The 19,394-nt window shown below is 40.7% G+C and overlaps 5 protein-coding genes and 4 non-coding genes across 30 annotated transcripts; 3 read left to right on the plus strand and 6 right to left on the minus strand.

Annotated features, from left to right (window-relative positions):
* Window positions 1-123: 123 nt before the first annotated feature.
* Window positions 124-4,684, minus strand: LOC109634797 (uncharacterized). 16 transcript variants are annotated; one of them, XM_069519084.1, is made up of 12 exons: window positions 4,318-4,684; window positions 4,182-4,238; window positions 3,990-4,095; window positions 3,790-3,911; window positions 3,588-3,658; window positions 3,391-3,516; window positions 3,175-3,270; window positions 2,973-3,104; window positions 2,759-2,887; window positions 2,646-2,683; window positions 1,868-1,908; window positions 124-1,784 (listed from the first exon to the last, which is right to left on the minus strand). In XM_069519084.1, the coding sequence occupies exons 2-12, from the start codon at window positions 4,219-4,221 to the stop codon at window positions 592-594; spliced, it is 2,094 nt and encodes a 697-aa protein (XP_069375185.1). In that variant the 5' UTR covers window positions 4,222-4,238; window positions 4,318-4,684; the 3' UTR covers window positions 124-591. The 16 variants fall into 16 exon arrangements, with proteins under 16 accessions (XP_069375185.1, XP_069375192.1, XP_069375188.1 ...); XM_069519091.1 differs by having other exon boundaries at window positions 3,588-3,686; window positions 4,318-4,650; XM_069519087.1 differs by lacking the exon at window positions 4,182-4,238 and adding an exon at window positions 4,148-4,181 and having other exon boundaries at window positions 4,318-4,438.
* Window positions 4,685-5,617: 933 nt separating this feature from the next.
* LOC138406574 (uncharacterized) lies at window positions 5,618-6,605 on the minus strand. Its single transcript, XM_069519131.1, has 2 exons — window positions 6,308-6,605; window positions 5,618-5,905 (listed from the first exon to the last, which is right to left on the minus strand). Exons 1-2 carry the CDS (start codon window positions 6,450-6,452, stop codon window positions 5,772-5,774), a joined length of 279 nt encoding a protein of 92 aa, XP_069375232.1. The 5' UTR covers window positions 6,453-6,605; the 3' UTR covers window positions 5,618-5,771.
* LOC109634778 (probable E3 ubiquitin-protein ligase RNF144A-A) lies at window positions 6,334-8,801 on the plus strand. Its single transcript, XM_020095469.2, has 4 exons — window positions 6,334-6,824; window positions 7,171-7,271; window positions 7,639-7,806; window positions 8,101-8,801. Exons 1-4 carry the CDS (start codon window positions 6,743-6,745, stop codon window positions 8,554-8,556), a joined length of 807 nt encoding a protein of 268 aa, XP_019951028.2. The 5' UTR covers window positions 6,334-6,742; the 3' UTR covers window positions 8,557-8,801.
* An 850-nt stretch (window positions 8,802-9,651) lies between these two features.
* Window positions 9,652-15,301, minus strand: LOC109634706 (ubiquitin carboxyl-terminal hydrolase 50-like). 6 transcript variants are annotated; one of them, XR_011239982.1, is made up of 13 exons: window positions 15,074-15,301; window positions 14,137-14,268; window positions 13,956-14,052; window positions 13,308-13,423; window positions 13,138-13,208; window positions 12,785-12,910; window positions 12,587-12,682; window positions 12,365-12,493; window positions 12,141-12,269; window positions 12,006-12,040; window positions 11,265-11,551; window positions 11,094-11,128; window positions 9,652-10,894 (listed from the first exon to the last, which is right to left on the minus strand). XR_011239982.1 is itself a non-coding variant. In XM_020095397.2 (12 exons), exons 2-12 carry the CDS (start codon window positions 14,192-14,194, stop codon window positions 10,113-10,115), a joined length of 1,674 nt encoding a protein of 557 aa, XP_019950956.2. In that variant the 5' UTR covers window positions 14,195-14,268; window positions 15,074-15,301; the 3' UTR covers window positions 9,652-10,112. The 6 variants fall into 6 exon arrangements, 3 of the variants coding, with proteins under 3 accessions (XP_019950956.2, XP_069375220.1, XP_069375221.1); XR_011239981.1 differs by having other exon boundaries at window positions 11,094-11,551; XR_011239983.1 differs by lacking the exon at window positions 15,074-15,301 and adding an exon at window positions 14,814-15,028 and having other exon boundaries at window positions 11,094-11,551.
* A 477-nt stretch (window positions 15,302-15,778) lies between these two features.
* On the minus strand, window positions 15,779-15,852 carry trnan-guu (transfer RNA asparagine (anticodon GUU)). Its single transcript has one exon. It is a non-coding gene; the product is annotated as a tRNA-Asn (tRNA).
* A 138-nt stretch (window positions 15,853-15,990) lies between these two features.
* trnan-guu (transfer RNA asparagine (anticodon GUU)) lies at window positions 15,991-16,064 on the plus strand. The gene has a single exon. It is a non-coding gene; the product is annotated as a tRNA-Asn (tRNA).
* A 620-nt stretch (window positions 16,065-16,684) lies between these two features.
* On the minus strand, window positions 16,685-16,758 carry trnan-guu (transfer RNA asparagine (anticodon GUU)). Its single transcript has one exon. It is a non-coding gene; the product is annotated as a tRNA-Asn (tRNA).
* Window positions 16,759-16,868: 110 nt separating this feature from the next.
* On the minus strand, window positions 16,869-16,941 carry trnak-cuu (transfer RNA lysine (anticodon CUU)). Its single transcript has one exon. It is a non-coding gene; the product is annotated as a tRNA-Lys (tRNA).
* Window positions 16,881-19,393, plus strand: LOC109634798 (E3 ubiquitin-protein ligase DDB_G0292642-like). 2 transcript variants are annotated; one of them, XM_020095495.2, is made up of 5 exons: window positions 16,881-17,194; window positions 17,501-17,620; window positions 17,825-17,925; window positions 18,160-18,330; window positions 18,435-19,393. In XM_020095495.2, exons 2-5 carry the CDS (start codon window positions 17,509-17,511, stop codon window positions 18,888-18,890), a joined length of 840 nt encoding a protein of 279 aa, XP_019951054.1. In that variant the 5' UTR covers window positions 16,881-17,194; window positions 17,501-17,508; the 3' UTR covers window positions 18,891-19,393. The 2 variants fall into 2 exon arrangements, with proteins under 2 accessions (XP_019951054.1, XP_069375227.1); XM_069519126.1 differs by lacking the exon at window positions 16,881-17,194 and having other exon boundaries at window positions 17,358-17,620.
* The last annotated feature ends 1 nt before the right edge of the window (window position 19,394 follows it).

Below are 19,394 nucleotides of genomic sequence, written 5' to 3' on the forward strand. Positions count from 1 at the left end.
AAGAAAACATTTTTTTAAGCATTGAGCAACAGAAATGAAAAGCTAAATAAAAAAAGCAAATTTAAAGGAATTTGGAAAACACAATATAAAAACGTAATCAGAGAAAATGACTCTACTCTCAGATTCATCAGTGATCACACTCCAGAAGAAGGTTTTTATTTTACGGGTATGGAAATAGAATTGATTTGACTTGAGAATTGACAACAAGGCAGTACAATAAATCCCTGATCCTTATTATTTATGTTGTGTATGTCCTTATCATCATTATTAAACACAAATGTATTGATATTCATTTAAATCCTTCCAGTGACATGAGGTAAACAAAGACACAATCCATCAGTTTCAAAGACAATAAACCCTAAAATCCAATAGATCTTCCTGACAATTATGTTTACAATTGTTAATTGAGGCAGTAACATAGAAAACAAGACAACACAATAAAAGTTAAAAAAAATTAAATCTCAATGAAGTTTAACAGTTGAAGTTCTTGCCACAATCTTTTCTATGACACAACATTACACGTTACAGTCAGGGTCATTTATTTATTTATCTCTGAAAGTAATCTGATCCCACTCTGAAGTCTGGTTCACATTAGTCTGTCTTTATCTTTTTATGCTTCTTTTCTATTGGTATCCGTTTCCTCACAGTTCTTACTGTAACACCACTAGATGTTTCCAGGATCTCCTTTTCAATTATCTCCACGTATAGTATTGTTTTCTCTGACCCACCTCCCCCCTCTGCTGTAGCGTCCTTCAGTCCAGCTCTTTCTATTGGCTGAGAATTCACCATCTTTTCAACACCTTCACCTCCTTCGTTCTCCCTCAGCTTTTCCGTTCCTGATTGAGAGGAGTCTTTATTTTCTTCGGCTTGTTCCTCGACACCGACATCTTCATGTGTGGTGTGGGAGACACCAATCGTCTCCTCTGGGTCGTTCTGTCCGACATCATCTAACCTCCCCTCGGCCTGATCTTGCACACCTTCACTACAGTAAGGCTTGGTCGAGGATACTTGTTCAGCCTCGTCATTTCCTGCATTTTGCTCCTGTTTATCTCCCTGATCTTCATTGAGTGTCTCTCTAGCATCGTGAAAGTCTTCCATTTCCTGGCTCTCTGCATGACCGTCAATGGATTTGTTTTTTTCTAACCCTTCATCACCTCCATCCCAGTCCATCTTTGTATTCAATATCCTCCCCTCCCCTTCTCTCACCTCATCTTTTTCATTAACACAATCATGTATTGCATCCCTGTCGCTGGCCTCAGGTTTCAAATCCTGATTAATATCTGCTGTCCCCTGTGTAACATCATCTATTTCTGCATTGTCACAGTCCATGTCCTCCACGCTTTCTTCAAGCTGAGCCTCTACAGACAACAGTCCTCTTCCTTCTTCTGCCTGATCCTCAGCTTCTGCCTTTCCTCCCTCCTCCTCATCCAGCATCATCCCCCCCCCATCCTCCTCTTGTTTTTCATCTGGAAGATAACCACACGTGTCACTGCTTTCCTCATTACACTCCTGATCATTGAATGGCTTCCTCTGCCTGACACCAGCTCCATTGTCCTGATCCTCCACATTACAAATGGGATCCACTCCTGCAGACCCGACACTGACGTTGTCTTTAATTCTGGTTTCTTCTTTACAAACTTCTGCCATCTCCTTACACTCCTCTCGCTCTGTCATTTGCTCAACGTATGGACACTCGTCCTCATCGTCACCGGCAGCCGGCGGAGGAGAACCTCCATTGGTGAGCACCTCACTGATTCCTTGAGTATGAACATCTGCAATGTGGACTTAGAAAGCAGGATTCAAATTAATTCAAGCCAATTGGCAAACACCCTGATGTATGAGCATTAAGAAAATACATGTGTCTTACGTTTCTTTTTCCTGTAAAAGAGGAGATAAACACTCTCGGAGCTATAGTGGGGGGAGGGGTGTAAGAAGAAATAAAGGTCATTTTCAAATACAGTAAAACAAATGTTTTAGACAGGGGGTATGGTGTAACAATTAGACCACCTGTAACAACACCCATGCAATAAATAAATAAAACTAGAGTCACTGCCCAGTGGTTGTGGGCCTCCATCAACCAGTGCAGTTTCAGTCAACGTGCATTTGTTTTACAGAATCACATGAGGTCACCGAGAACTTGACCTCGACCACTGACATCTCTTCACTTCATTTTTGAGTACCCGTGACAACTGGTAAAAAAAATGGAGTGATTGAGTTAAGCATCCTTGGCTCCCTTGAAAGGTGCTGAATAAATGGAAGCCATTATTATTAATATTGTAGTTCCCTTGATGCAGATTTTAAATATCTGATAAAGAGGCCAAAAGCATGTTTTGTGAGGCCACCTTGGCCTTTGACCTTTGACCTCCCAAAATGAATCCATTCTTCTGTGCGTCTAAGTGAACATTTGTGCCACGTGTGAAAGGATTTTTCGAGATGTTCTTAAGACAAAGCATTCAATAGGCAAGAGAGGATTTGACCTTCGCCCACCAAAATCTGATCAGTTCATTTTCGAGTCCAAGTAAAGAAGAAAATTTGAAGAAATTCCCTGAGGGTGTTCTTGAGATATTGTGTACACAAGTATAGGGCGGACAGACCATCTGAAAACACAATGCCTTAAGTACAGAGAGTATGGAAATAAAACTAACCTCTCATCGTCACCATGTCGGAACGGCTGGTTAATAAGCTGTTGATGACAAGATTAAACAAACATGACACAATGAATCAGGAAAAGGATTAAAACTTCAGTTAAAGTTCTTACCAACGTGACGCAGCCATCATTGAAGTTGTACCACCTCTCATCGTCCTGGGACTTTATCGTTGCTGTGTAATGTCCACCTCTAAGATCACCAAAGTGCTCCACGTACGCATACACCTCATACGTCTGATTCTGATCACCAGAGGGAAAAACAGGGTGAGCAGTGAAAAATGAATGTGTTGTGATAAAATACTACAGAATAAAATACAGACTGTACCTGTTGGAATTCTAAGGAGCAGGGGAAAACCACCGCACGGTTGTTTTTGACATATGACATGTAATAGTAGTCAAAGTCAAACCTCTTCAGCAGCAGCACCAAAACATCTGGATGATCCTTCATCACACATTCCTGAATGAAACATGTGTTGTATTGTTGTCATCTTGTTATAGTCCTTTAGTGCACATGATTCATAACTCACGATAGTAGCATCAGATTTGGCGTCACAGTGTTCACAGTACATCTGGTTGTCTCCGCTGAAACACGAGGTTCGGAAATACTCCTTGATGCCATGCACCTAATGAAACACATGAAACTGTCATGGACTGTGCCACAAATGCTGCTGTTCATGGTGATTTGCACGACAATCAAAATGATCCTCTGGTAGATATCTGAAAACTTGCTGCCAGGTTCTCACCACTCTGTAGTATTCACTGTTGGAATCCACCAATTCAAGAGGAAGATGCAAAAATCTCCCATCTGTGCTTTTCTCTGTGTGACACCGAGAACATGTGATCATGCGTGTCAACTCTCCATGGAACATCTGAAAACACAAACAAGTGTTACTTAACATGGAATTCACATGTTCAACTTCAGCACTGATGGCGTGTTTACCTGTGATGCTTCAGAACTGGTCAGAGCTAAAATCTTCTCGAAGCACTCGGCAGCATCTTGCTGCTCGTACACTGAACAGGGAGGAGAGGAGATCAGTAGCTGTGGAATATTAAAGGTCAATCTCTTGAACACAGAACTCCATGTGAGCTTAATGAGAACTCATTAAAATGGTTTGGATCTAAGGCAACATGTTGTCACGTACCTTTGTCGATGCCCAGCTTCCATGTGATTTCATCAGTGTGTGCTGTTTGTTTCAGTAACCTTACAAACACGTCTTTGAGTTGATGATCAATACACTTGGTGTCAGTGTTATCAGGGGTGCACCTGAACAATAATCAGACCCAGAGTCAAAGGTGAACTTATTGAAAATTAACATATTATGAGTTGGACTTTGTAACTCACTTTTCCACAGCCTCTCTGAAGTCTCTGGTCATGAACAGCACCTGCAGCACACTGTTCAGGTAACATGTGGCCCCTTGGTTGAACAAGCCATGATACTTTTTATCAGCTGCTGGGAGGAGAGTTTGATCAAATGCATGAAAGCTACAGGAACGTCTCACACCATCACTGCAGAGAACAAGATGTTGATCTTACCTGCAGAGGAGAACTGTTCACTGTGAAACCAGCTCGTCATGATCAGTCACTTCTACACTGATGCACAGGGAGCTGCACTTTATCTACTGTTCAGAACTATGAATCAATCAATAATAAATAAATACAATGAGCCTACCTTCAGCTGTGAGGTTCACACAACTCTCCCTCTGCTTAATATCGACTCACACACACACAGTCTCTCTTTCTCCTGCATCCACCTCAGAACACTTTCTCTTTCACTTGTGCTGAAATGCTGCGTTCAGGATCATATGATTTATAAGAAACTTGGATGATATGTATGAAACGCCCTTTAAGCCACAGATCAGGTTGGATAAGAGAAAGTTATCAACCACTGTGAAACGAGCTTTACCAGTCACCACAGTTTATCTGCTGCTCAAAACAACAAATCAATCACAACTGTGTTTCCAATCAACACAAATACACTCTCACCTCAAGTCAGACACTGACTGGCATCCTGCTGCTCTGTGTGTCTCTGAGACATTAAGAGTTACACAATTATAATAATAAGCAGACACCTCTTATGAGAAACAAGTCTCCTACAAGGAAGCTGAAGATTATTTTTCAGTACACAGCTCTAAAAATAGTCTTTGAAAGCAGTTTTGTCTGAGACAAACTGTGACATGTTCCAGGAAGAACCTGAAGTTAAAGTGTCACTCTGAGTTTCATGGTGGACCACAAGTGTAAAGGAAATGGTAATAAATTATTTCGTTAATTAATAAATAATGGAAAATACATATGCATTAATACATTTATTTACAAATAAATTCAAGACTATATAAAGTTATACACTGTTACAAAGTTAATTTAATGGGAAACATGAAGGAATCATAAAAAATATTTACAAATGAATAACTTAAAACTAATGAAAGTCACTGCCTAAAATAATTAATTTAACTATGAATTAACTAAACTATTAAGTAATTAAATGCTCTAGGATCATGAAACTTGTGAACTCATTTGTGGATTGAACCCATTTTTTGAAATTCCTCTATTTATATGCATATAACTATAATTTTATGTTTATATTTTTCATTTTTTTCTACATATGTGTTATGCAACTGCAATAAGGACATTTCCCCTCTGTGGGATGAATAAAAAGTCTGAATCTGAATAAACCCATATGTGTGTTTTCTACCATATGTCGACGGTTATTCAATTAAAAAGAAAATTAAATTCCTTTGACCGTGTATGAAACTAATTTTGTGCAATAGAAACATTATTATTCTTTGTTTTGTTGATGGAGGTCGATAGAGCCTTTGCAGGGATCCATGTAAGCACCTTCAGTTAAACTACCTGTTCCTCCTGGATGTAGTAAAGTAAAGTAATTGTTTTTACCTGTATTTAATGCCCTGCTAAAGAGTCTCGAGGCTTTACTTTAACCTCCTAATACCCGCACATTGATCAAACATGAGACGTGAGAGAGAACATGGTTTTATTTAATGCATCAGCAGCTTTTCAAACATGTTTCAACTCAACTTGGCACAACTTTATTAAAAGTCTAATGGGAATAAAAAGAGGAAGTAGTTTCATGAAGCATCCCAGTGGTGGGACAGGAGGAGGTCGTCCCTGTCAGGCTGTCAGTCCTCCAGGAACCTTCAGCACCATCTGGATCTCGGACATGTGCTGGATTCCAAATTTGGAGAGCAGCTCGTAGTCTCCGTCCAACATCAGGTTTGTGAAGATCAGTCGCACACTCTCCTCTTCTGCACACACACACACACACACACACAGTAAGTCATATTTAAGCTTATAGTTCAGGAATTAGTTATTAGCATTACATTTATACCCCAAGTGAAAAATGAAGGATAAATCCCTTAAAGGTCCAGTGTGTAGAATTCAGTGTTATCTAGTGTTGAAGTTGCACCCCCCCCAACCTCACCCTCTCCTTATTTTACGTTGACTTTCTGCCAATAGGTCCCTTCCACGTAAATCTGACACACTGGGCCTTTAAAACGCTCCTGCTTCAACAACATGCTTCATGAAAACTGACTGACAAACAACAGGAAACTTTCAGAGACTATGTTCCCCTCCTTCATTTAAAAACATGAAGTGACAGACTCTCTTCAGCTCTGTGGGTTGATTTAAATCTCACTTTGAGCGTTTACCTGCGTTATGGGGAAGTTTCTGCAGAATCTTCTCCTTCAGCTGCAGGACCGTCATGCTCTGCATCTGCTCGTCCGTGTTACACAAATCGATGATAAGCTTCTCGCCCTTGAAACCGATGACAACGACTTGGAAGATTTTGCCCATTTCTCTGCTGTTAGCTCAGTGCACAACTCGCCTGCAGTCTTTCCATCTGCTCTGCCTCTGTTGTCGGCGGAGGCTGGTTTTTAGATTAGTAACTGGGTGGGGACAGAAAACACAGGGAGATGCTTTCACTTTCATCCGGGTCGAAACACGCACTTTCCGTTTCGCCGTCCCCCCTGAGCTCCTGAAGCTGAAACAGAAAGGTTTTGCAGGAGCAGGAGTCAGGAGCAGGAGTCAGGAGCAGCCGCAGACTCCGGTCTCCGCTCGTCAGACAAAGAGGAGCTGAGTTCAAGATGACCACAGAGGAGAAGAGATTCGACCCCAAGGACACCACACTGAAATTCGTTAACAGGCCTGACGATCTAGATCCAATGCGTAAGAACCGAGACTTTAATTATTGACCATTTATTTTGAGGATTCATGTTTATTACTTTCATTAAGTTAAACAAAGTGGATGCACTGTGTTCATGTTTTTTATCCTCAAACTATTATTATTATTACTGGTGCTGCTATCATTATGAACAACTGCTCCTGGTCTATGAATAATAACAATAGATGTTATTTGTAAAGCAGAAAGTCAAAGACACTTGACATAGGATTTGGAAGGACACACTAAAAAGACTAAAAAACATGGATAGTAAATAACATTGTCACGTATTGAAAGCAGATCTGAGCAGGGGTTTTAAAGAGTTCATTGTCTGCTCTTGTTGTTGTCCTGAAGCCCCAGAAGAAGGAGACTTGTGTCTCCGAGCAGAGATGTCGTGTGGTCATGCCGTCACCCCAGGGTCCCTCACCGGGTGGTGTCGCAGCCTCCTGGATCAGGTACTGTCCACCATCACACTTTCACAGGCTTCTACTCCACGTTAGAAGACTCAGACCCAGAAACTGTCTCCTAAACAAATCATTTCTTTAGTTGCAGTGAATCACAGAGATTTATTGGTGTTTTACAGTGAGTTTCAGTCACTGTTTAGCCGCCTGTCCCCCAACTACTTCCCTCAGGTAGATGGAAGATTGAATACTCAGCTGTATATTAGCTGCATTGCACAGATATTGCTCCATAACTTCATGAATTTGTTAATAATCATACGTAAACAAATTTACAAGATGAATTTACGACCTCTTGTAATGTCAATCTGATTTAGGCTCATCATGTTTTTGACCGGTTAATGTGTTCTTCTTTTGATTTCAGGGCCAGTACAAATTTAAGTGCCCCGCTTTAAAGGACGGCAGCTTGTGTAATAAAGAGTGGTCTTATCAGGAGGTGCGCAAGCTGGCAGTGCTGACCACTGAAGAGATGGCGTACTTCGAAGAGAACATCGCTCGTATGGCTGCCGTGGAATTCTGTGAATTCAAAGCAGTGAGTGTCCCAGTGTCGTCTTTACCTTTGAAAAGATACAGACTGATTGATGTGGGGGGGGGTCATGGCTACAGGAAAGATCTTGCATTGCCTCCGAGCCTGATGGACCCCCAGGGGCCCCTTTTAGAGACGATAGAAGAGACAGAAGGAAGGAAATTATTAGGATGTATAAATATGACGGGAAGAGCAGTGGTGGAGGTGTGCTCCTGAACTTTAATTCCAATAACCCCAAAGTATGAGAGTGGTATTAATCTTCACATCAAACAACATCTCCAAATGATTCCTTTCTAACAGTGTCCTGGCTGCAAGACCTATGTGGAGCGAGAAGACCTGACTAACCTCTGTGTGGCGTGCACAGTCTGCCAGGAGGACAGTGTGGAGCAGTACATGTTCTGCTGGCAGTGTCTGAAGAAGTGGAAAGGCCCGATGCCACGCTCTGACCGCTGCGACAACGACGGCTGCGTCAACCACAACCTGGAGCTCCTCCAGAAGTGTAAGGACACGACTCTCCCTCAAGTGCAGGGCGTGGACAAGGTTCCCTCCATCCGGGCCTGCCCCACCTGCGGTCAGCGCGTGGAACACGACAGAAGCGGCTGCAAGAACATCATCTGTCCTCGCTGCCAGGTGGAGTTCTGCTTCGTGTGTCTGCAGCTCACCACCGAGTGTCTGAAGACGAGCTCCTACTTCATCCCCTGCAGAGATGGCGTGGCCCCCAGACAAACTTCCATACCTGTGTGGCACCACGACTAACAGGGAACATGCATATAGACACACTTGCTGTGCAGGCTGTACCCTTCTTGTGATTTTTCCTATTCACTGATGTTCTTACTGTAGCTTTAAGAAAAAGTTTTGACTTATATTTTCTCACTTAAACTGAAACGAATAACGAATCTCCTGTATTATCCTATAATGTTCAATACACAATGATCTAATCTCTGCTCTCTGACAGTAAATCGTTTACAACTGTATCACTTAATAAAGGTTCTTTCAAATGAGCACAAATTTCATGTCTCTTACCTGCATAATAAAATATAAAAGAACATAGTATTTCAAAAACTGTATTGATATGTAGTGAAGCTGCAAACGGGTCAAACTTTCATAATGTTCATAATCTTGATTAACAGGCCAGAGTGAACTGAATCATAAAGATCAATGATGAGCCATGAAGCAAATTCACACACAGATTCAAGGTGCTTTAACATCACAGAGAGAAAATGAAAAGAAACCAATTCTGAATCAGAAAGAACTGGTTAAAACAAGCAAAACAAAAGAGTTCAGAACGAGTCGAAGAAGAGGGATAAGGATGAAGAGAAATAAAAATGAAGAACAGTTTTAGAACATAAGACAAGATGGCGACTATATACGAGGTTACCGTCAGTACATGATACAGCTGATGTTAGGGACGTATCTTCAGTTGTGAAATGTAAAATTGATCTGTAAATAAAAGGGGAATAAAATATCTTGATTCATAACTTCATAATCACCAAAAACATCCAGTGTGCGACTGCATTTCCTGCTTCGACCTCATTTAATGTTGTCACTAAAATGTCGGCTAGAAATCCCCTGATGTTCCAGCAGCAGCGTTTGGCCTGAGACCAGAGCTGCTTCACATTTTCAGTTTCGTTACTGTGAATAAAGAAACCACTCCTTGACTCCATAAAGAACAGCTGCTCTAATAACAAGTTACTTTCTCTCAGCCACGTGATTTCTTGTAAGAGCATCGAGACTGAAGTAAACGTAACTGATCTCAGTGCAGTGAATCACAGGAGGAGGTGTCCAGTCTTCAGTCAGCAGCTTGAGCCAATCACAGCTGAGATTAAGATCAAAACACAAAGGAGACAAACATTCAGAGAGTCATTCTTTATTTCCTGGTATGAAGGTGTGGACGTGTTTAACAACTGTGCAACATGATATCTCGTGTTTGAACCTTTGACCAAAAATACTGAATCATAAGATTACACATACATGGAATCTGTTTTGGTGTTGTTGGTGCATGTCAGACATCTCTAAGTAGAAGAAGATAAGAAAATCAAGTATTCAAATGTAACAATATAAATATAAATATAAAAATATATGCACATGAAGCATGTGACTTTTGCCCGTTGTTCAAATCCAGGAATGTAGATACTTGGTTTTAAACTCGGGTGTCACCAGACTGCTTGTGGAAAATAAATGTACGACTATATTCTTGTAATATTATAACTTTTTTTTCACAATACTCTGTTGCAGAGACCAGAGAATTTCGAGTTCATGTCTGAAATCCACTTCCAATCAAACGTATCACTTGAAAATAAAACTTTATCGTGTCACCTCCACGGCTGTTTCTGTTTTGTCTCCTTGTGCTTTTTAATGCTTTCTCTCTTCCTCTCATGTGCAGTCTTTTCTCCAGCTGTCACAGTTTGCGTGGCCTCCAGTTTCCAGCCTTCACCGTCGTTTCTCTTCACGTTGCTTGAATGTGTCCTGAGGTCAGCAGGTTCATTCACTCTGCAGTTGATGTAGTGAATGGGGAGAACGTGACCCGGAGTTAAGATATCTTTTCCGTCTATGCTTATCTCTGCTCCTACCTCCCTTCTATTTTTCACATGTTTACTTTCTAACGGTCGGACTCTGGGGCTGCTGCCAGTCGTTCTCCATCTGTTGTCTTCTCCATTCTTGTCCCAGGTAATATCGTCGTCCTTTCTTGTCTTATTCTGGTAATTATGGGTTAGTTCAAACATACTGTCCACAAAGTGTGTTGTGATGTGCTCCGAGTTTGTTTCCAGACGTCGTCTGTTTGACTCAAAACCTCCTTCTTTTTGCGAATTTGAAAAATGTGACTTTTCTGTCAGCAACATGTGTCCATCTACTTCAGCGTCTTTGTGTCGTCTCACCCACGCTTCTCCCTGGTTTGGCTGTTGTTGCAGTTTCCCAGAAGAGTCGCCGCAGCTCTTCTTCAAGTGATGCACGTTTTCACTTCCGCTGCAACTTTCATCACTCGGTGTACGATGAGGATCAGGAGCCTCCTCTCCCTCTGCCTCGTCGTCGACATCTGCTTGTGCACATTGAACTTCCTGATCGACTTCATCAGCATTTTCAGGTTGAGTGGTCACTTTATTGAGAAACACAAACAGCAGGTGTGTACAGACGAAGCAAGGAGTCAAACTACATTTCAAGTCAGCAACAGCCAAGAAATGTCAAGTTGGGCTGATCTAAAAAACACAGAAATGTAAATATCCAAACATGCGGTACCAAACTAAAACGTTAATTTTAAACATCACCTAAAAAGTAAATGTGTTGCATGTGCTTACCCTTCCTGTACAGGAGAAGATACGCTGTATAGGACCTGGTTTGAGAAGAATAAACAACAAAACTAATTCATTTCACTTGAGCAAGGCACAGAAACCTGAGTGGAATCACTGCAGATTACACTTGCATCAAAGAGGTCCCAGGTTTGATTGCAAGTAAATGGTGCATCTTACTGGGATTTGTGGGGGCTGATGCAGATATTAGTGACATATCGGTTGGGCTCTACTTCTTTCATTCCCACTCCTCACCCCGAACATCTGGATTTTCTCTGTGTAACTTTGCTGAGCTGGTGCGAAGATCAGTTAATAATATCCATATAGTCATATCCAATATTCAGCAGGAAACTTTTTAAACATGAAGAATTCTAAACAGAGTTTGGTGGATTTGTTACAGCCGCAGATCTTCTGGTTCAGGAAGCCAGGGATCATGGGTAACATCCACCAGTGAAGCAGTTGAAGTTCTAGTCAAGAGATTGGGCTGATTAATTAAACATGAACCTCGTTTTGGTGCTAGATTAATTGTTAGGGAATAAACAAAGAACAGACTTGTAACGTCCTTCCTTCCTGCTGCTGTCAGACTCTACAATCACTGCTCCCAGTAGCATACATCTGTATACAATTTTTATAAATACCCATATTTATTATTTATCTCACTAGTAAATACACTGCCACACCCCTGAATATGTCCATATGTATATAGCAGTATATTCTTTCTATTTTCTTACCTTTAAATTATCTTGTTTATTTTTCACTACTGTTATTGTTTTTAAAAAACTTACGTCCTGTTGCTGCTGTGACAAAGAAATGTCCCCGTTTGTGGGACAATAAAGGGATTCTGATTCTGAACACAATACTAGCTTATCTGACCGCCACTGAATTTAAAGCCTATTTCTGGTTAAGATGAAGGCAATTTACCTCACTGAGTTTCCAGATCCAAAGAGTGGTTTGACCTGTAGAATAGAAGAATATCAGTCACTCAAATGCGGATTTGTTCGACTTTATGTTAGCATCAGTAAATTGGACAGGAAATGAAAAGACAAGCCTCCTCACCATGTCAACAATGTCGTCATCGAAGCAGTACCACTCCCCCGTTTCAAAAGATTTGATCTCTGCAGTGTAATGACCTCCTGTGAGATTCCCAACGTGGTGAACTAAAGCGTAGAGGTCATATTTGCAGTCCTGCAGAGAGGGAAATAAAACAACCGATTTAAGAAATGTTAAATTAAACGAATTCTCCGCAAAATGTAAAATATATACTCATCTAAAAGAAACACCTGCATGTGCAAGGTTTGGGGCACATCGACTTCACAGTGAAGCTTGACGAACTGTCTGCACCCGTAGTCGAAGGCAAATCTCTTCAGCAGGAGGGCGAGAATCTTTGGGTTCTCTGTCATCTCACAGTCCTGAAGCACAAAGTGGAAACATCAGCATTACACAATGTCACAAGTCACAAGTCACAAACTCAACTATTATCCAATACAGATCAAAAGACTCACGATGACTGCGTCTTGCTTCTTATCGCACTGGGTGCAGTACATCCTGTTTTCCCCATAGACTTTTTCTTTACTGAAGAACGCCATCAACCCTCGCTCCTGTAAACGTTTTATATTTATTCATTCTGCATGTTCTTGTTATTTTTTACTTTAAATGAAAAATACACTTTCTCCCATTCTTGTTAAAATATGACACAGTACCACGCTGTAGGTTTGACGGCTTGAATTTTCCACCGCGAGAGGCAGAATCCAGAAGAAGCCCCTGGAGTCGTTCGTCTTCTTACACCAGACACATGTGATTTTATGGTTCAGCTGCCCCTTAAATATCTGCACACAAAAGATACAGCAGAGGTTCAGTTGGATTCTGTTAAAGGAATAATACACTAAAAATCACTTTATACCATTACTGTACCATCTACTATGCCTTTACCTCAATTACTGTACTTCTGTGCTTACTTATTGTCTGTACTATCCTTCTCCAGACAAGTGTGCTCTTGTATCCACAGGGTTTCAGAACTACATAGCACAATGCAAGAACATGAATGTGTCTCTACCTTGGACGCCTCTGGACTGGTCAGACACAGGATCTTCTCAAAGTACTCAGCGGCGTCACGTTGTTTGAACACTGAGCGTTGGAGGGAGCGGACATGACAATAAGATTCTTCATTATTAAGATGTATTCTGCTTCTGCGGCTGCAGCGAAATGCCTCAAATCTAAACTCACCGTCTACGATCCCCAGCTTTTTTGTTAGACAATGTGTTTGAGCCAAACTTCTCTCTAAGTCATCAAACAGTTTTTTCAGGAGAGCGTCAATAGTTGTTGAGTCTTTGCTGCAGCACCTGAAGCACAGTGAGAAGAATATGTAGCTTTATCACATGTTAATCACATTATTTAACAGGATATTGAATATAAATCTGTTCATGTGAACTGCACTTGTTTCATATCTTCACCTTGATCAAATTATTTCTAATTTTAAGGATTATTTTACACATTTCTTGCTTTCTTGACAAAAGTTAGATGAGTTTTATTTCTGAATATTTCTTGCCTTTGAACAGTGACTTCCTGGAATCTCTGTTTTTATTCATTAATGAGCTTTAAAATAAGTCAAAGTCAAAGTAAAATATTCTAAAATGAATCAAATAGTCTGGAAAATCAGAGCCAGGATTAAAACTTTGGGTAATAAAAGGTTAAAACGTTTTTTAAAGATCAGACTCCGAGTCCTGAGAGAGCATGTGTGTCTTCAAGAGGGATTTAAAAGAGGATGAGGAGCTTGCTGGCGATATTGTCCTCAGGAGAATTGCTCCAGATCCTTAATTTTATCTGATTTGTCTCAAAATACAAGAACATCTCTAAAAAAGTGAGACTACAAACCGTTTGATTGAAGCTCGGAAGTCCTCAGTCATGAAAAGCAGCTGGAGCACACTGTTCAGATAACAGGTAAGACCTGGACTGTTGAGGCCATGGTAATCTAAAGACGAACAACAGCGAATCATCATGAAGCTCAGAAATACATCAGCCACATGCTCGAGGGGCTTCATTTAATGTCTTTTACCTGAGATCGTGAGGTTGTCTAGTTTCTTTCTGAACGTTTCTACGAGCTCATGATTCATACTGGTGTTCTTCAAATGACAGTGTGGGCATTCTCACATCGTTGAACTTTTTCCTCCAGATGTTTGGCTTCAGCCTGTGGGAGAAATGAGACAGAGAAGGAAGTTAAGGGACAGCAACCAGCTTCACAAGTTCTGTACAAAAACACAGCGCCACCATTTGATTGCAAATGAGTGTGAAATTTCTACGAACTTCACTGCGACTTAAAGGAGACACATGACGCTTTTTTCAGATTTACTTCCTCTAGTTTGTTTTATATTTTTTGTGTATGTTAAAGTTAGTTAGTTAAAGTTCTTTAAGTTCTTGTGAAGGAAAATCTCCAGGTAGATTATAAGGGTTTAAATACATGCCTACTGTTTTAAACAACTTCTTTATAAGTACTGATGATGGCAATGATGAACCTGAATGTGAGCAGACAGACAGACAGACAGACAGACAGACAGACAGACAGACAGATAGATAGACAGACAGACAGACAGACAGACAGACAGACAGACAGACAGACAGATAGATAGATAGATAGATAGAGTTATGTTATTGACCCAAGGGAAATTTAGGATACTATACTAAATCAAAATGCTGACTAAACAGAAACTACAATAACAAAAAAGATATATTTACATTTTAAATATAAGAATAAGGATGATGAGTCGAAACAAACACATGTGGAAATAACCAGCGACAGTGAAGGCAGCTGTTGGGTTTGGGTGTCATGGGAACCGATGCTGCCTCTCAATTCTCCATTATCCAAAAACAATGATTAATAAAATAACACGAGACATTCACACACCCACAATAAAGTGCAACATGTACACAACGATAACACACGACGTCTCGTCGGACACGTGGTGAAGTGGGAGGGTAAATCCGGAGAAACTCACCGAGCAGCAGATTCGAGGATCCGACGAGTTCCAACTTTCACTTTAGAGAAAACAAACACACACAAACACACACACACGAGGAGCGAAACTACACAAACACACACGAGGCTTAACCCAGAAGAACGGAGAGGTTGATTTAACCTGAGATAATGGATTCAGTTGTTGATCGTGTTAACGGACTTCCTGTTTTGAAGAAAGCGGAAGTACGTTTCAAAAACAGACCCGACTCCTCGTGTTCTTTTAAAGTGTAAAAGTTCATGATGAGGATTTAGGAATGTGTCTCCTCTGCTTCCACATGTAAAGAAAATAAGAATCTACAAATTGATAGTTTTTTAGAAATGTATTGTCGTTTATTTTCATACGTCATCAGCCTTTCGTCAACAAACACGTGCAATACGAACTTTACTTTGTGTGGTTAGTATTTAAATGTGATGTCAAGTGTTGATAACTTTTGATTCACGTGTTCATAGAAGCTGTGTCATGATATTTTAGAACTGGCCTCAGTGGTTCTGCAGAACCCGACATGGAGCTGAAGCATCTGGAAGACAAAGTGTCTGATGGACATTGTACACAAAACCATTTGACTGAGCTGTCAGTGCTGACACGATCGATGGAGTTGTTAGTTCAAGGGTTGGAGGCTCGAGTGAACCCAGGATCCATAACTAACCCATAGGCCACATTGTTTATCTGTGAGGGGGAGAAAATCGTCCCTGGGTGGGCTTGAACCACCAACCTTTCGGTTAACAGCCGAACGCGCTAACCGATTGCGCCACAGAGACTCATACAAGGAATATTTATTGTCCACAGCACGATAGACTGTATATAAAGAGGCTGTGATCCACGAAGGAAGATATCGGACTTGGAAGAAGAGGGCGTTTTCAATAAAATGACTTATTTTAGACGTGTGCTCCCACCTAGTCTCTGTGGCGCAATCGGTTAGCGCGTTCGGCTGTTAACCGAAAGGTTGGTGGTTCAAGCCCACCCAGGGACGAGACCTTTTCTTCCCTGTGCAGCGAAACTTTAATTCAATCATACGTTTCTTTAACATCACCACCATGTAGGACGAGGAATGACTTAAGCAAGACATTTATTTATTAATACTTTTCTCGTCCTCCGTTTAAATTGACCGGAGCGACACGCAGACATGATCCGACACCATGGATTAATATTAATAACTCAACACGTGATCTTAAGTTTGTTACTAAATCATCCAATAAAAGATGAACTCGTTGTTTCTAAGTGTGAACTGACTCAACACTGCAAACAGCAGCTACTGAAGGCAGAAGTAGTAGAACTGGATCATCACACTCCTGTGACCAGTCCTGCTCAATATATAAATGAGGAAATAAATAAATGAGGAAATAAATAAGTGTAGAAATAAATAAATGTAGAAATAAATAAGTGTAGAAATAAATAAATGTAGAAATAAATAAGTGTAGAAATAAATAAATGAGGAAATAAATAAATGTAGAAATAAATGTAGAAATAAATAAATGTGAAAATGGGTAAATGTGGAAATAAAATTAGTACATTTATTTATTTATTTACTTCCACATTTATTTATTAAAACTTAAGTAATTTCTCGTCCTCCATAGAAGAAGGAAAAGGTCTCGTCCCTGGGTGGGCTTGAACCACCAACCTTTCGGTTAACAGCCGAACGCGCTAACCGATTGCGCCACAGAGACTAGGTAGCTGCGTCCCATCCAGATTTAGACCTTTATTTTATACAAAATGATAAATACGAAGAAAGGTCATTAATTCAGAATCCCATGAAGAGAAACTGAAAAAAGTTGTGCGCCCAACGTGGGGCTCGAACCCACGACCCTGAGATTAAGAGTCTCATGCTCTACCGACTGAGCTAGCCGGGCTGATGACGACACAAGAGTCATATGGATTATGAAACAAAATGAGGACTATGGAGAACATAGTATAAATAAATAAATGTATAAATAAATGTGGGAATAAATAAATAAACACATGTCTTGATGTTATTTCCACATTTCTTTATTTATACTTCACGTCATTTCTCGTCCTCCATTAAAGGAAGTGGTGAGGGAGTGTCAAAGTGAGGTGATGGTGTTGTTACACACACTTCAGTGTTTCTACTCTGCAGGAAACAAGGTAAGTTCAGCAGCAACTAAACTGTGAATTACAGCTTTAATGTCTGGTAACTTTTTAAGGACTCGACTGAATACGGTCACACAAGTGTTTTACTGGAAGTACAAGTGTGGAGTGAAAGTGAAAGTGTGCAGTATTTTTACTTTATTGTGTTTACATGGAAAGTTTGTATCGATGAAGTTATTTAAACATTTTGACAGCTAGTTCTTTTTCTGTTGTTTTCAATATCAGTAATATTATATCAAATATTGTCAACAGACTAACTGTTGTGATAATGTGTGTTATGAATCTAAAGTTTGTTAATGTCAGGTGTCCAGATGTTTTCACGTTTAGCATTCGAAATGTTGAAAGTGGAGAAGGAGAAGAAATACAACCCCAAAGACCCCACAATGACTTTAGTTGACAGGAAGGACGACCTGGATCCAGTGTGTAAGATTGATTTCCTTCTCTGACAGTGTTTGAAGTTGTGCATACAGATGATGAAACTTTTGTTTTCCCTTTGTTAGTTAGTTTGGTTTGGTCTGTTTATTTTTCTTTGAATTAGCTGTTGGATTGCACGAATCTTCCTTTTCTAATTTTTGACAAATGCAGTTCTTCAGACTCAGTCACTAACACTCCTCTTGTTGACTTCAGCTTCAGAAGACGGTGATGGTGGTCTCCGAGCAGTGATGTCCTGTGGCCACGCTGTCACCGCAGAATCTCTAACACAGTGGTGTCGCAGCCGGCTGGATCAGGTACCTAGATGTTTTTCTTGTTATTTTTAACCCATTCCAAAAGTGAAAGTTGCAGTACACAGGGGATTTTTTATAGAAAGAAAATCCCCTGTGTACTGCAACCAACCATCAGAGGGCGATTTTTGGCTTTACTTTTTGGTCTTGAGACAAATCCGAGGGGTCGTGAGATGACAGACGGGAGAGGAAAAGGTTCTTTTTTTAATCCTAAACTGGTTCTTTAATTGTTGTTTTAAGGGCATTTATAAATTCACATGCCCTGCACTGGTAGAGGGAACCAAACTGTGCAATAAGGAGTGGTCGTATATAGAAGTTCGCCGACTGGCCATTCTGTCTGTGTCGGAAATGAAGAAATTTGAACGGACCATGGCTCGTATGACTGCTGCAGAGCACTGTGACATTCAGCAGGTGGGTGGTGCAGGGATTTTTATTTTTTATGATTCAGATCATTAAAACAAAATCAAAGACACTGATTTTTTATATGATGGATTTTTCCCTGTTTTCCATATCAGTGCCCACAGTGCAAGACGTGTGTGGAAAGAAAGGATCTCTCTAACCTGTGTGTCGTGTGCATCATCTGCTCAGCCGATCAGAAGACGCCATATCACTTCTGCTGGCAGTGTCAGAGGAAGTGGAAAGGTCACGGCCCCCGGTCCGACCGCTGCGCCAATGACGGCTGTGCCAACAAGGACCTTCAGCTTCTGCAGACATGTCGCACCATCAATCTGCCTGATGTGAAGGGTGTCACCAACTGTCCATCGGTGAGGGCCTGCCCTACATGTGGTTTGAAGGTGGAGCACAACAAGCAATACTGCAAAAACATTGAATGCCCTCGATGCCATGTGCCGTTCTGCTTCCTCTGCCTGAAACTAAAGCGTGAATGTAACAAGACCAGTTCACCGTACAAAATCTGTCCGGGTGGTGTGGCTCCCAGACAGACCTCTATCCCTGTGTGGCAGAGAAAATAAAAACGATATAAAAGGTCTGTCTTTACCTAAAGTAGCAGTCTCAATCTACTCAATTAAATAAATGTCTCTTAAAGGTTCACGCATTAAGATTTAGGTGACGGGGATCTATTAAAAGAAATGTAATATAAAATCGCATTGCACAGGAGTGGGTCCCCCATGTCTTTTACAGTGCAGGACTTTGAACTTGTTGTCTGTGGCTGTTTGTCATGTGAATTGCCTCTTATTGGCAATTCCCACAAAAAGCTGTAATAATTAGTAGCTAACACCAACGTAACATTTCCTACTGTTGCTGCTTCACATCAAAACATTGTAAGGATTACTAACTACACCTAAAGATGTGTACTTGTTACTCAGCTCCGCCTCATCATTCAAACAGTTTGTGCAATCGTCTTTAAAAACCTTGCAGCTTCTTATTCATTTGCTTTGTGATGTTTTACCGCATCATAAGAGATCATGAGGAATCTACTAGCATTGATTAATACAAATTTCAATTTCAATTTAAAT

The sequence above is a fragment of the Paralichthys olivaceus genome, chromosome 22 (assembly GCF_024713975.1).
Source record: "Paralichthys olivaceus isolate ysfri-2021 chromosome 22, ASM2471397v2, whole genome shotgun sequence".
Taxonomy (NCBI): Eukaryota; Metazoa; Chordata; class Actinopteri; order Pleuronectiformes; family Paralichthyidae; genus Paralichthys; species Paralichthys olivaceus.

Excerpts from the sequence above, each read along its gene's own strand:
- LOC109634797 (XM_069519082.1), bottom strand. The coding sequence starts at position 4,221 with ATGACGAGCTGGTTTCACAGTGAACAGTTCTCCTCTGCAG. Across the intron at positions 3,912-3,989 it reads TTCAGAGAGGCTGTGGAAAA|GTGCACCCCTGATAACACTG; the intron begins GTGAGTTACAAA and ends ATTATTGTTCAG. Across the intron at positions 3,271-3,390 it reads ACAGTGAATACTACAGAGTG|GTGCATGGCATCAAGGAGTA; the intron begins GTGAGAACCTGG and ends GTGTTTCATTAG.
- LOC109634798 (XM_069519126.1), top strand. The coding sequence starts at position 17,494 with ATGTCAGGTGTCCAGATGTTTTCACGTTTAGCATTCGAAATGTTGAAA. Across the intron at positions 17,621-17,824 it reads GGACGACCTGGATCCAGTGT|CTTCAGAAGACGGTGATGGT; the intron begins GTAAGATTGATT and ends TGTTGACTTCAG. Across the intron at positions 18,331-18,434 it reads AGCACTGTGACATTCAGCAG|TGCCCACAGTGCAAGACGTG; the intron begins GTGGGTGGTGCA and ends TTTCCATATCAG.
- LOC109634706 (XM_020095397.2), bottom strand. The coding sequence starts at position 14,194 with ATGAATCATGAGCTCGTAGAAACGTTCAGAAAGAAACTAGACAACCTC. Across the intron at positions 12,911-13,137 it reads CCAGTCCAGAGGCGTCCAAG|ATATTTAAGGGGCAGCTGAA; the intron begins GTAGAGACACAT and ends TTTTGTGTGCAG. Across the intron at positions 12,494-12,586 it reads AGAAGCAAGACGCAGTCATC|GACTGTGAGATGACAGAGAA; the intron begins GTGAGTCTTTTG and ends TTTGTGCTTCAG.
- LOC138406574 (XM_069519131.1), bottom strand. The coding sequence starts at position 6,452 with ATGGGCAAAATCTTCCAAGTCGTTGTCATCGGTTTCAAGGGCGAGAAG. Across the intron at positions 5,906-6,307 it reads GAAACTTCCCCATAACGCAG|AAGAGGAGAGTGTGCGACTG; the intron begins GTAAACGCTCAA and ends GTGTGTGTGCAG.
- LOC109634778 (XM_020095469.2), top strand. The coding sequence starts at position 6,743 with ATGACCACAGAGGAGAAGAGATTCGACCCCAAGGACACCACACTGAAA. Across the intron at positions 6,825-7,170 it reads TGACGATCTAGATCCAATGC|CCCCAGAAGAAGGAGACTTG; the intron begins GTAAGAACCGAG and ends GTTGTCCTGAAG. Across the intron at positions 7,272-7,638 it reads GTCGCAGCCTCCTGGATCAG|GGCCAGTACAAATTTAAGTG; the intron begins GTACTGTCCACC and ends TTTTGATTTCAG.